The sequence below is a fragment of the Medicago sativa genome, chromosome 6 (assembly GCF_051527215.1).
Source record: "Medicago sativa cultivar Bolivia chromosome 6, Bolivia_mono, whole genome shotgun sequence".
Classification (NCBI taxonomy): Eukaryota; Viridiplantae; Streptophyta; class Magnoliopsida; order Fabales; family Fabaceae; genus Medicago; species Medicago sativa.
In genome coordinates this window covers 19,155,807-19,170,686 of record NC_140754.1, presented here as the reverse complement: position 1 = coordinate 19,170,686, position 14,880 = coordinate 19,155,807, and the positions used below count along the sequence as shown (strand labels likewise).

General features: G+C 31.1%; 1 protein-coding gene and 1 long non-coding RNA gene across 2 annotated transcripts; one reads left to right on the top strand and one right to left on the bottom strand.

Moving 5' to 3' along the window:
• The first annotated feature begins 2,762 nt into the window (after positions 1–2,762).
• On the top strand, positions 2,763–6,306 carry LOC146913467 (calmodulin-7). The gene is made up of 2 exons (XM_085716690.1): positions 2,763–2,934; positions 5,586–6,306. Exons 1-2 carry the CDS (start codon positions 2,859–2,861, stop codon positions 5,957–5,959), a joined length of 450 nt encoding a protein of 149 aa, XP_085572816.1. The 5' UTR covers positions 2,763–2,858; the 3' UTR covers positions 5,960–6,306.
• Positions 6,307–8,121: 1,815 nt separating this feature from the next.
• LOC146913466 (uncharacterized) lies at positions 8,122–9,068 on the bottom strand. Its single transcript, XR_015013595.1, has 2 exons — positions 8,502–9,068; positions 8,122–8,399 (listed from the first exon to the last, which is right to left on the bottom strand). It is a non-coding gene; the product is annotated as an uncharacterized LOC146913466 (long non-coding RNA).
• Between the last annotated feature and the right edge of the window lie 5,812 nt (positions 9,069–14,880).

Here is a 14,880-nt window from a genome sequence, read left to right as displayed (position 1 = left end):
AAGACGAGGATCATACGCTACATGCAAATTTCAGTTTTATTAAGAAAATTAATGTGTTCATTTTATAAATACATGTACCAAAAATACCATTTGAACAAGTACTTAATCTTGATTTTTCATATTCTAGAACTTTGAAAATGAGCTTAAGGACTTTCTTTTTGTTAAATGAATGTTTATATTTTGAGACTCAAAGGAAAAGAACTTAAACGTTTACATGAGGAAATTCGTGAAGTAGCAGTAGCACAATCTGCCAAATGAATGTGTGAGGAATTGGACTTGTTGAAAAGTCAAACCTACACATGCTAGTACTAACAAAACTGCACCATGATTTTGGTTTAATAAAATGGACATTTCAACTGGTGATATCATAGGGGGAAATTCTAACTTGAACACAACCCTAAATTAATTTCATTTGGGTATATATTCACAAATGAAAAAAAATTAAAAAGAGAATGGATTTAAATGATGTGACTAAATAATTTTTTTTTAAATTTTTTTATATTTGTGTGTGTGTGACCAAATAAATTTAATTTGGGTTTGTGCTTATGTAAGAATTGCTCTACCATAGGTTGGAGAACTGACATACTCGTTTGTCACATTAGTTGAACATTTATACACGAAAATTATAGTCATTGATATTGCCATTTCTTATTTCTTTTAAGAAATGGAGATGATTTTTACTCCATAATCGATGCACTTCGAAGAGGACACATGGTTGACCAAACAACCTAAAGGCAAGAAAGACAATAAAATATGAAGCAAATGCAATGAAATCATTTGTTTTTGAATTGCAAGATAGGGGAGTGAAAGATGTTGCATGATGCAATTTATTGTTGATGAAAACCTATTAATGAATCCACAATGCATCTTGTTGATGAGAACCTCTTCTTAAATCTAATAGTTCATTACATAATTTTTTGAATTTAAAGAAACCAATTTGATGAAGTTTTTTTTGGAAGGGGATATGTTTTATTTTTAGGGATAGAGGGGATATTTATGAAGTTGTTAAACTGAAAATTGAAGAAAAGGTAAAAATAAATCAGTAAAAAATTCTAAAAATACATATATAATAATCCACATAAGAACACCAAAAAAGAGTTGGGATGGAAATAAATCATTTGTGCATATTCACCTAACCCAATAACTAATAAAACCTCCAATTATCTTGGATGGTGACCCAATGGACCGTCCTACGCATTTATAGACTTTATGTTATCTTTCATTCTGTCCAAAAAATATCTTTAATAAAAAAAGTTAATCAATGTCACAAAAATCCTTTATTAGAATTTTTAGTTGAACTTCAAAGGGAGGTGCAAAAAAGATGAATGAAAATGACATGACACAGTTTAAAGTGGGCCATATGCTTCACACATTCCGTGTCCAAACCGCGTAACGCGTCCTATGTCTCCTCTCCACTTGGCTAGTTTGTTGACTATAGTGATGATTAAAAAAGACAAAATAAAATAAATAAATGTCCAACACTATTTAAATTTAAAAACACATAACAAATTAAACTCTTAGAGAGAACTTGTCATCCATTTCAGTTTCATAATACTCGAGAGATTAGTCTCCGTAGTTGTGCGTGAATGATATCCGATTTATACAAAAAATGTTAAATATTCTCTAAAAAAACAGGTTAGATATATTTTGATGTTAACCCTCCAGTTTTTTAGAAGAACGACTTTTAGTAATTTGAAGTTGAGAAGTAGCTAAAATCTGATGAAAAATTATTCCTACAAAAAATTGAATATAAATTCGTGAATTTTGATTTTTGTAAAATGTTTTTTAATTTTTATCTCTCTTAATTGAAACTTGGTAGATACAAAAATATTGTTTATATCTTATCTACTAAAAATATAGTGATTATACTTTATAGTTTTAAGTGTTCATTTTATGTTGGATAAATGACATTTATTTAATCAACGAAATTGAGTTTAGGAGAAGAAGTTAGAACATGTTTGATTTAGTGATCGGACAATCAAATGTATCTCTTATATAGTAAATTCTAAGAAAAGAGAGAAGTTAGGAAACAAACATTCCCGTTGACGTGATTTCTTGTCGTAGTTTTAAAATTTGAATTGCGATCGAGAGAGAGGTAGCTGCATTTTATCCTCGACACGACATATTTTAGATTTTAATGTATTAGATAATCATATGCTAACAAGAAAGAGAGATATATTTGAGGGTAAAAATCATCTCCATTTGTAATTTGTTCCATTTATTGCAATTTGGAGAGAGATAGACACAAAAATATTAATGATTGTGGGATCCAAATTGCAATAAATGTAACAAATTACAAATGGAGAAGATCTTAACCCTATATTTGATGTCTCTTGGGACAATCATGCCACTTTCTATTGGACACAAAAAATAGAACATATTGCTCATGTCGTTGATCTTTATCTAATTTATTTGTGATGCATTAATATTTTTTAAGTTTTTTTTTTCAACTAGGTAATTTAAATTTCAAAAGTCCGGTGAAAAAATTATGAGATTGATTATGGTTTTTTGGCATAACATTCACACTAATAATTCGAACTAAGTAGCACAGTAATAGATAACAAAACTCACTATGAAATTTTTTAACAATGTTTCATTCCTAGTTGACTCAAGAATAATTTAAAAATTGTAAAAAAGAAGATTATTTATTTTTGTAGTAATAAAAAGCTAAAATTAGTAAAAAGAAGTGTGAAGACCGTGTTCAACAGTAACCTCATTCATTGATTGATATATATAAAACGCCAGCGTTTCATTGAAGATTCATTTCAAACACGCGCTCTTTCATTTTCTCTCTCTAAAGCTTTAACCGATTCAGTTTCTCTCTCTAAACAAGAAGAAGAAGAAGAAGAAAAGCGACGATGGCAGATCAACTCACAGATGATCAGATCTCTGAGTTCAAGGAAGCTTTCAGCTTATTCGATAAGGATGGCGATGGTAACAATCTCTCTCTCGTTCTCCTTTTTTTTTTTGTGGATTGTTTTTGTAATTTTTTTTTGTTGTGATTTATTTGTGATGCGATTTTGATTAGGAATTTTGTTAGTTTTTTTTCTTTCAATTTTATGATTTTGTTTTGTTTGATTGATTTGTGATGTGATTTGGATTAGAAATTTTCCTAGGTTTTGGTTTTCCTTTGATTTTGTTAATTTGTTTTGAATTTCATGGAGCTTATTTTATTTATTTTATATATTTATGATTATTTTTTATATGATTATTCATATTATTGTTATGTTAATTTATCGTAATTTTGCTGATTTAGATGAACAACTGATTTCAAAAAATTGAATAAAAAAATCAATGTTTTTTAATTTAGAAAAAAACATAGAAAGCTAAAGAAAATTGCGATTTGTTAGGAAAAATTTGTAGCTTATTCGTTCAAGTTATGATAGTTCTAACTTCTAAGGTTATATCTCAATTTTATTTTGATAGTTTATTACGATAGTGATAGGTAAATACTGGTAATAATTTAAGAAAATAGAAATGATTGAACTTTCGTGTAACTATATGTGTCGTTGTCGTGTTCATATGAGACACTCTCACTTGTCAGCCACTTTATGCATTCGATCCGAATCGTTGTACTGCATAGGTTGCAATACTCTTTTTTGTAGAATACTTACTACTTTATAATGACGGTGACATGTTAATACCGATAATAATTTAAGAGAATCGAAGTGATTGAATGTATATGTCAGTGTTGTGTTAGTATGGACACTCTCCGGACACCTTTGTAGCACCAACACTTGTAATCAAAGTCATGTTGTTGTCCAACATGACATCGACATGTGATTACATTCAAATAATTCATTTTTCCAAATTACTACCAGTGTTGTGTCTGTGTGTCTGTGTCAGTGCTTCATAGCCGGACACGCCTTTGGTCCGAATTGTTAGTGTTAAATAGGTTCGAATACTTTTTGTTTGTTTTGCTGCCCTTTTTGTAATTAATAACCAGCAAGGATAAAGATTATGATTCCAATGAGGAAGTAAGGGATAAGATAGAACTCTCACCTTGATATAATGGTTAAATGATATGTTATGCTACATGTGCAACTCTTTTTCAAAGTGTTATTGACATTTTTGTGGATATGATCCATAAATATTTTTCCTATGGTTTGTGAGCTTGTTTATGTGTCTTGAGTTTTGAGAAACATGACATGATGGCAGGTGTTGAAAGATACTAGGTCTTCATGATGTAGTTTATTATGTGTTGTCAATAACCGATCAAAGCAAATAATGGGTTGTTCAAATTCAACTACGCTATTGTGTTATAGCATTTTTTTTACAGCCCTTTGTACTAAATAGTGAATCATAGAACAATGATGATTTGCTCATATTCTACAACACTGAGTTTATTCATTGTAGAGTTTTTTCTTTGTATAGAGTCAAAGCTTGCTATCACTATCTTGTTATGTCATTTGAAGGGTTTTTTGTTTTTTCCATTGAAAAACATATACTTTGACCTCAATTTGATTGAATGAAAAAAGTTAAATACATGTTGGCTATATTTATGTGGCTTATATACTAGTAGGGTGAGAGAAGTGGGATATGATAAACTCTCATCTTGATTTAATGGTTACTTGATAGTGATATGTTCTGCCACATCTGCAACCCTTTTTCATAGTGTTATTGATTTTGTGAATATTATTCGTAGATATTTTGCCTATGGCTTGTGAGTTTGTTTATGTGTATGAGTTTTGAGAAACATGGCATGTGACATGTTTTGAAAGATATGGGTTTTCATGATATAGCTTATTCAGTATTGTCAATAGCGGGTTGTTTGAATTCCACTATGCTACAGACTACAGTGTGAATTTGCTTCTATATGACAACACTTTCTATTGAATAGGGAATCACAAAACAATAGTGATTAATTCAAATTCTACTATGATATAGGCATAGTGCTGCTATTTGACTCACTGATTTTATTGTAAAGTTTTTCTTTGTTCATTTAGAGTTCACAACTTTCTATTATTTTTGTGCTGTATTATTTGAATTTCTGTCTTTTGAAAAACAGAGACAAATGCAGACCTGTATTTGATTGAATGAAATAGTTGAATACACACTGACACTGGCTATATAACAATGCCAACAGCACCCATGTTAGTAAGTGCTGGAAGGAGTAACACTTGGATGCGTTACCCTTGCTGTTGGCATTGTTACGTGGCTTATATACGAGAAGGGTGAGAGATGTAAGTGGTGGAGAGGAATTGAATCAAACTAACCATATTATCATGAATAAAAGTTTGACTACACATTGAGTATGTGTGACTAGTCTGTGTGGTGTCATATCAATCACTAGCTTGATCTCATAACCTCAAGGGGCATGGTTCAGATACTTGAAAAATGGTCGTTAGTTAGCGTCATTTTATTTCACGATGATTTCCCATTTTAGTTATGTCGCTAATACACTAGCAGGGTGTGTAATTGTAACTAACCATAATCATCTTACTAGCCAGGATGTAAACCAACCATAATCATCTAACTAATTCTCATCTAACTAGGTAAGAAGTCTTTTGCTTATAGGGGAATGAATTGATGACGCTATAAATTTGTTGTTGATTATTATATATATATATGGTGTGAACTTGCAGGTTGCATCACAACCAAGGAGCTTGGAACTGTTATGCGTTCATTGGGGCAAAACCCAACTGAGGCAGAGCTTCAGGACATGATCAATGAAGTAGATGCTGATGGGAATGGTACTATTGACTTCCCTGAGTTTCTTAACCTCATGGCAAGGAAGATGAAGGACACCGACTCCGAGGAGGAGCTGAAAGAGGCGTTTCGGGTTTTTGACAAGGATCAGAATGGTTTCATTTCTGCTGCTGAGCTTCGTCATGTGATGACCAACCTTGGTGAGAAGCTCACCGATGAAGAAGTCGATGAGATGATCCGTGAGGCTGATGTTGATGGTGATGGTCAAATAAACTATGAGGAATTCGTTAAGGTCATGATGGCTAAATGATCTCTCTTCTTTCAGAGAATGTTGATTAAGGAAATGACAATAGGGGAGGAGGACAATGTTTTACTTGTATAACCTTGCTTTGTAGTAATCATTGCCCTTTCTTTTTACATTTTATTTCATGATTAAATGTTTGATTAGTGGTAAGTCCTGCTGCTATTGGTTGTGGTCGAATGGTGTCTTCTTAGTTTGTCTTGTAATTTTATCTGTCGAACAAGTTTTAGTGATAATGTCATTTCAGTTCCTACCATTCATATTTTGGTGAATGGTGATGACTATTATTGTAATGATATTTGACGTTCAGCTTTGCATGACTTGTAATTTTATAATTTCTTCTTGAATGGTGACAAGAGGTTTAAGTAGTTTAGGACTTGTGGACCTAAGTAAGTTAATCTAGAAAACCAATTTAATTTGAGGCTACGTGTTGTGTTTTTTGATTGAAAATGACTGAAAACCAACTTGACCAATTTATGTTGTCGACTAGTCGGTTTCATGAGAAAATTATGTTTTAGGACTATTAGTTTTTTACCAAAAACAATATTAAAGACTTTGAAAAAATTGTATACTTAATTAAACAATCAATGTTGACCATAAATTAAAGAGATTTGAAGTCTTATTATTTGGAAAGAGGCTTTTCGAGTTTTCGACAAGGAGCATAATGAGTTTATTCCTGCTGCTGAGTTTCACCATGTGATGACCAACCTTGGCTAAAACTCACCAAAAAAAACTCACCGATGATGAAGTCGGTGAGATGATTCGAGAGGCCAATTTTGATGGCGATGGCCAAATAAACCATGAGGAATTCGTTAAGGTGATGATGGCCAAATGATCCCTCTCAGATCATATACACAAGTACCAAAGTTATGAAAGATATAAGGAAGCAGGCAATGTTTTACTTGAATAACAGTGCTTTGTAGTAGTCATTTTCCTTTCTTCTTCAAGCTTAATGGTTGTGGTTGAATGGTGTCTTCTTAGTTTTTTTATTTTTTAATTTTATCTTTTTAAAAAAGATTTGATGTTAATGTCAATTCAGTTTCTATAAATTATAAACACTACATGCACATCTTCAACTAGTTTTCAGCTTGTGGAGGTTTTGATGTTGGTTAATTTCAAGCTTGCTCAAAGATGGCAAATTTGGACTTACATTGCCACCACTCTTGTATTGTGCCAAAGTACCATGACTCCGGTTTTCTTTTATCAAGCTTCTCAATCGTTGAGTTTGGATGGCTATTAAGATTTTTTTTTTTTTTTTCCAGATTCATTGAATAATTGATGTATTTGATTTATAATATAGTCCAGATATATCATTTATTCAATGAATCAGAAAAAATATACGAGTATTTGTTTATAATAATGATAGAAGAGAGTAGTAATTTGGATGACAATTGATGTTCGGTGTCTTGTCCTTTTCAGAGGCCATGACCCTTGTAGTTCACAATAGGTGAGCATGAACACCAATTGAGACTTGCTTGATTCACTACTTTAAATAACAACTCTTCATATGGTGGAATGAATCATGATCTTGGAACTGTTATGTTGATGGGTGTAATACTTCCCTAAGTTTCTCAACCTCATGGCCAGGAAGATGAAGGACACTAACCTAAGGAAGAGATGAGCCATGAAAGAGGCTTTAAAAAGTTTTAATGTTAATGTAAATAAGAAGCAATAAGTTTATGTTAAGGGTAGTTTAGTTTCTGACCATATTTAGTAATTTGACTGAAAAACCAAGTTGACCAATCTTTGTTGTGTATTGAGGAAAAAACATACCACTTGACCCTTCCATAAAAAATTAAAACCGAATATAATAAGGGTCGTTAATATACGCAAATATTCTTTTTTCAAATTAATTCAATAACTGATGTATTTAAACTGTAATACAGTTCAAATACATTAGTTATTCAATGAATCTGAAGAAAAAAAAGTTGTTTATAATAATGACTGGAATGAATAAAGACAATGGGAATGTGGAAAGAAATTTAGGGTCTCGTTTGCATGACGATCTGGACTTCTTGTGAAAATGATAGTTACAAAATTCGGGGGACAAGACCAAAACTCAAGAACAAAGAACCAAAGACTTTCAACTTCCGCCTCATTAAAAACATTCTAAGAATAGTCCAATGTGATAAAATGCGAGTTTGATAAACAACACAAAGACAAGATAAACATAAATCAAAGTCCAAGAATAATTATTAATGTATCAATTTTATGACATACAAATAATTTATAATTTTATAAGTAAATTATATTATAGTAATACATTATTGATCTTGTGAACGAAATTTAAAGCTTAAAAAGCATAAACCAAAGTGCGAGGGAAATTATTAAAGCACAATGGTTATATATAGTTACACACATTTACAAACATGTTTCAAGCACTTTGGAGTTTGCTTAAGGCCACACATTTGTTTTGGACAATCCCGGTCTTGGTCGCAACCAATATGCACTGTCAAGTCAAAGAAAAACAAAGGAATTTTGTTCAAGGATTATAAAATATTGTGTCTAAAATAAAGAAGAAAATGAGAAAACAATGTCAAAAGTTACTTACTTCCATTGGTTACCATGAGAAATAGTGAAAGAAACACTAGCAAAGCATAAACATAGTTGAAAACTTGAGCCATATTTTTCTTAATGTATATCTAAAATATAAAGTTTTGTTTAAACCTTTTATAAGTAAAATTTAAATCTTTGGCAACATCAATTAAATAGTCTCCCCTTAATAAAATATAATTAAATAATATTTTTTATGAATTAAGAATTGTAAGAAAGTATTTATTAATTTGAAGTTATTGTTAATGTCTCTAATGTAGATCAAGGTGACATATTTGTCCTTTAGCTCAATAAATTGATCAGTTAAACATAATAAAGATCTCAAATAAAACTTTTGATGCTCGTCAAAGTTTCTTTGGTTTTTTTTTATTAAGGGAAAGAGTACCAAAATTAAAGAGAAATAAAAGTGATAAATGATGAATGTTTTTTAGCTATGATAATTATGCATTGAAGAGGTGAAAAAACATTTATTTATAGATCAAAATTACAATTTGATAATTTTTTTTGGGTTAGAAAATGTTAGGATCGTAAGTTAATACATATCAAAGGTGAAAATGACATTTTTTGTTGTTGATATCCACCCTCCGGTTCCCCGGGGAAAAAGGAAGAAGAAATTGAGAGTACCCACCATGAATCATACCTGGATTGTCTCAAACAATTCGTCCTAGGAGGAGCTATTTAACCACAAGAGTCATTTCACTTGGTTGACAATTGCATGAGTTGATCAAAATGTTAAATAATTTTTTGGTCCGTATAAATATATCATTTTCTGTTTTTAATCCCTTTAAACAACGATCTCTCAAATGTTTTCCGTAAGCAAACTTGGTCCTTGCTAGTTGTAACATCCCAATTTGTGTAATAAGATTATAAACTTTTTCATTTGGATTGAGAGATGACATTGATGTCTTATCTCGAAAACTTCGATTGAAACAAATTAAAATGACTTGCATTTGAAGAAATAGTTACATCATAAATGTACAACATTTAAATAAATCCTAAATCTAGACGACTGATTGTGATCCGACATCTACTAACGTTTTGAAATAGTTTATACCTAAAACACAATGTCAACATGGAATGAGATATTAACTATCAAAATAATCTTATTAGTTATTACTCAACTTTTGATGTTACACTATCAAAATATGTTAAAGTGAAACAATTAATATAGTGGGACATAAATTGAAACATGATATATTTGTATGAGGAAAAAAAATATTTCAACCAAATCTTTGATCACTATAAATTTATCATTTTTTTGTTTTTGATCCGGTTATATAGTGTTATATACACATCCTTTAACAACGAGGATGATTCATAAAATAAAAAAAACAATGAGGATGAGCGCTTCCTCAAAAAGAAAAAGTATGGGTCATCGTGAACTTAACCCAGTTGATATGAACAATGCATAATATATGCAAGATCCGGGGTTCAAATCACGGCCACCACAAAAAAGAAAAGAAAAAGTATGGGTGCTCAAAATAACGCCGAACTCAAACTAATCAAAATTATTTAAACCTACAACACTAGGTCTAAAACACCTTACCCTAAACATTCTAAATGAAAGCTATCTATTGGAATTTGATGGGTTTGGCCAATTTCCCCACAAGATTGGCCTTGAAAAGATTGATTGAAGCTAACAAACCTGATTTTTTTTTTTCTTCTTTCTAGCTGAGCCTTGGATTGACTTTTCTTGTTTTCCAAGGAACTTGTTCCACAAATTAGGTCTCAAACTTTTTGCAGTCAGCAATAGAAACAGTATGATTCCTAAGTAGTTACATTCTCATTTCTTGACAATGGAAAAGATATAGCTTGCTCAATGATTTATGCATCAACTTTCTACGTGAAAAGAAGAGAACTATGGAATAATTTAGATGCGCTCCAAGATCAATGCAGTTTACCCTGGTGGTTTATAGGTGACTTTAACACTATTTTAGGTGGCCATAAGCACAAATGTATGTTTTCTCCTCCTCCTAGAGTCCCCATGGAAGATTTTCAAAATTGGTCTGACAATCATAATCTGCTGCATATTCCAACTAAAGGTGCTAGTTTTACATGGTCTAATAGCAGAAGTGGGAATAGAAACACTAACAAAAGGTTTGATAGGGTGGTGTGTAATCAAGCATTGATTGATCATTGTACAACAATCACTTGTTCTACTCTTTTAAGGCACAAATCAGATCATTATCCTTTTGGAAGTTAATTGAAGACACTGGTTACAGTGAATTTCTGATGAATCAAGAGAAGAGTAATTTGCAATTAGAGTTGGAGCTGGCCCTGGACATACATGAACTCTTTTGGAAGGATAAACCTAAAATCAACTGGCATATAGAGCGAGACAGAAACACTAGAATTTTTCACAGTGGTAAAAATGAAAAACACTACAAGGCTGATCACATCCACAAGAAATGGCGATGAAATATTGACTAATTAGGAGCAAAATAACCTAAATCAAAATAACCGTTGAACTGAACTATCGAAATAAACTAAATCAAAATTAATTGAACCTATATTTTCAAGCAAAGTTGTTTCACTAACTACTATGTCAGCTTTTTATTTTTATTGAATTTTTGTAATAATTAAAGAAATTTTTCCAATTTTATAAGATCTTATATTTAGGTCGACTTTTTTTAAAGTAGCCATCATTATTTATATTTATAAAAAATAAAATAAGTTTATTATAAGTTTTATTATAAATGCACAATTATAAGTCTTATTGTTAGTTATCTTCCTTTGATCTCTCCTTTCGTTTCCTTCCTTTGCCTATTGATGATTGGAAATTGGTTTTTTGATCCTTGCTAACTTCCTTGCTGAAGGGTGTGTTTCTTTGGTTTTCGTGGTGTTTCCTTCTTGTTTTGGCCCTCTCTTCTTTATCTTGCCTAGGGCTTGGTGAGTTTGGTTTTGATTTAATCTTTTCTTGGAGTGATTTACTGAAATTGAAAATTCTACATTATGACCTTAAGGATTTGGTCTTCCATGGTAATGTTTATACTTTGGTCTAATAGACAAATTGATAAGGATCATATTAAGGAACAAATTGATATATTTTGTAATAATAAAGCAGTTTTTAGATCAAGTAATTTTATTTAATTTTCCATTTTGAACACTACACTTTTAAAATTTGCAAATTTATTGATCTTGGCTAGTTAATTTGACAGTACACACAATATGGTTTAGTTAATAATATCTCCTAGAGTTGTGTCAAAAAAAATATTGTATTGGGACTATATATTATCATGAATGAAATAATATAAGTTAATTTGGATAAAAAAAATATCTCCTAGAGTTGTGTCTTCTTTCGTTGGCACATTGAAATCAAATTATTACGAACACAAGTGCTATTTGGTACAACACATTTTGTTGTTGAAAACATACGATTCAAAGACTGACCAATTATAAAGTTGAAAAAAAAATATAGTTAAACATTTAGAGGATACCTTATTGTACTCTTGCTCTACTCTTTTTACACACTTTGTGCTAGGGGTAGATTTTGTCCCCTGTGGTAATATAATTCATTTTGCCTTGTTAAAAAAAAAAAACATTTGGAGGAAATCACAGATATGAGGTGCTAAAACAACAGATTAGGTATGTTCGTCTCTTATCGTGTCGTGCATTTAACATTTTTAAAAAAATATTATGGTTAAATATATTTTTGGTCCCTATAAATATGTCAATTAACGTTGTCTACCATCAACTCATGCATGAACTAATACATTTTAGTTCAACATCTTTCATTCTTAAATTATAACATCAAAATCAAGCCAAATCCAATAGTCTGAACGAAGATTATTATCTTTTCAAACCAATAAATTCCACATTTTCACATTCACAAATCATGAAACAAAAATAAATTAAATAGTGACACATATCAGTGTATAACAGCTCGTATGTAATCACTCCATTAAAATTCTAGGTATATAAAATACAAAAACACATGCAAGTATTTAAGGTACCACTTAGAATATGGAATAATAGATATTAGAATAGTCCAAGTAGCTAATGCTAAAATAAGTTAGGTCGATACCACACATAAACATACGTCTTTGATATTTTTTATATGCTTTATTTACTTCAAAATGTAATTCTTACTAACTATAATAATAGCAAGTTATGCAGAACATCGAATGAGCTATACTTTAACAACACGACAACCAACTATTTGTATTACACTACATTATATAAATATTTTAAACTATTTGCATTACACATGTGTAAGAAGAAATTTTCAGAATACTAGTAAAAAAGGCCTCAAAAAAAAGGTCTCTCAGTTGTGTAATTTTCTACCACATGTTCCCTTTCCTTATTTGTGACATTATCACAATGTTAATTTCAATAATAGTTGCAAATGCCCACAACAATTCTCTAAGGTCAGATAGTGTGTTCTATTATCAACCTCTAAACACCTCCAACTTGGAAACTACAAAGTTCATTGCAAGTAGCTTCACTCTTGAACATCCAACTAAGTTTAAATGTTTAATCTTACAACATCTTCTTAAAACTTGACAAATACCTTTAGAGATATAATTGCAATATGATTAAATCAAGCATATGCAAATTGGAAAAATGTAAGCAACCATTATGATGCTTTCATCAGTTAACCACGAATTGTCACCCTCCGAATAAAGAGACTTTAATTGAGCGTATACACCAAACCCCACCATAGAATCAAAATTCCCTACACTCTTACTCCCAGTTCTTTCTATTTTGATTTCACTAAGTGAAGCACAATTTCTAACAAGTGGAAACAAGGCTAATTCTGTGACGAAGATTTATAGACACCAAATTACCAAAAAACAAAGACAACTCGACAACATGTTGATCATTCATAAAATAAGTGCTATTAAGAACCAAATGTTGTAGACATTGACACTTGGATAACAAGTGGTGGATTGAATTAAAGACATTACTTTGATAGTTGACCAAAGCGTGACTAAGGTTGAGTTCTTTAAGCAAAGAGAAACAACCAACAACGAAAACAGTTTGTTGTTATCAAGAAACGTACGTGTTGGAACAATTGACAGAGGTCAACGTTGTAACTTTTTTAGAGAAAAATAGAAACCCATTAGCAGGAAAGGTCCATTGGTTGGAGATTAAGAGCGATATGAGTTTCTTTAATGCGAAGTTTAAGATCTAATGGAGAAGATCATCAAGGTCAAGGTCATAATTGCCCTTGCGCTTGAGGTTGAGCAAGTTAAGGTTGGTGAACTTGCTGAAGAGGAGACCAAGGAAATGGCGTCCTTGAATGTCGATAGTGAGTGAGAATAGGAGGCAATTGGTGATGGAGAGGAACTGTTTAGAGACAAAGGATAGAGAATTGAAGTAGTGATGAACAGGGGCGGATCCAGACTTTAGGTACATGTGGAGCTAAAATTTCAAATAAATAATAATACAAACAATTTTTTTTAATCGACAAATATTATTACCTCATTGTTTGATACAATACATTACAATGAAAATCATCTCATATCCATTTGTTGAAAATGAGATAAAATGACATCATTGCTAATTGTTAATAGAGCATCTCTTAACCATTGATTACTCATTTTATTACATATGTTACTCTTCACAACTTGCAGTTGTTGCTACCGTGTGTGTGTGCGCTATATGTGTTTTATCTACTAAAAAAAAAAAAAAAAAATAGGGAAAAGCATGTGGAGCTATAGTCCCACATAGCTCCAACATGCATCCGCCCCTGGTGATGAATGTTGTAGTTGTCGCCTTTGTAGAAGATGAATTTGAAGATATATTCAAAACACTAAAAGCATCTCCAATGTGAGTCTTCTACTTAATAAGTACATTGACTTATTAAGAACCCCTATTGGAGAAAGAAAAATGGGTACCTATTAGTTACCGACAACTATACAGGGACTCTCTCTTGAGCTAACGTGTCCCACGATTAACATAAGAAAAAAAGTAGATAAAAGTTGCCCCACCATATCAAATTCATGAATGCATTAACAATCTCAATTAAATTTTGCTTCTTCAATGGTGATTTTACGAGTTTTCAGTTTTTTCTTCAGTTTCTTTTTGTCGCTTTATGTTTGGAAATTGTTCTTCGATTTCATGTTTTTCTTCAGTTTTAGAAGTAGTGTATGTAAACTGAGTTTACACAAGTGTATGTAATTTAGGTACATGATAGATGTATCCTATCGATGAAGAAAAAAGAAAAGCATCTGAAGTGAACTACCAAAATTACATACACTAAATGATATACAAATTACATATATTTGCATAAACTTGGTTTACATACACTATATCTTTTTTTATAATGAGATTTAATTGATTTTTTAATTAAAGATTTAAATATAGTATAAAAAATATAAAATTATAATTATAAGAGTTTAAATAAAGGGTATAATCGAAAGATATCAAGTCCA

Bases quoted from the DNA above. Each gene is read 5' to 3' on its own strand.
- LOC146913467 (XM_085716690.1), top strand. From the start codon at position 2,859: ATGGCAGATCAACTCACAGATGATCAGATCTCTGAGTTCAAGGAAGCT. The intron at 2,935-5,585 runs GTAACAATCTCT...GTGAACTTGCAG, and splicing joins ATTCGATAAGGATGGCGATG to GTTGCATCACAACCAAGGAG.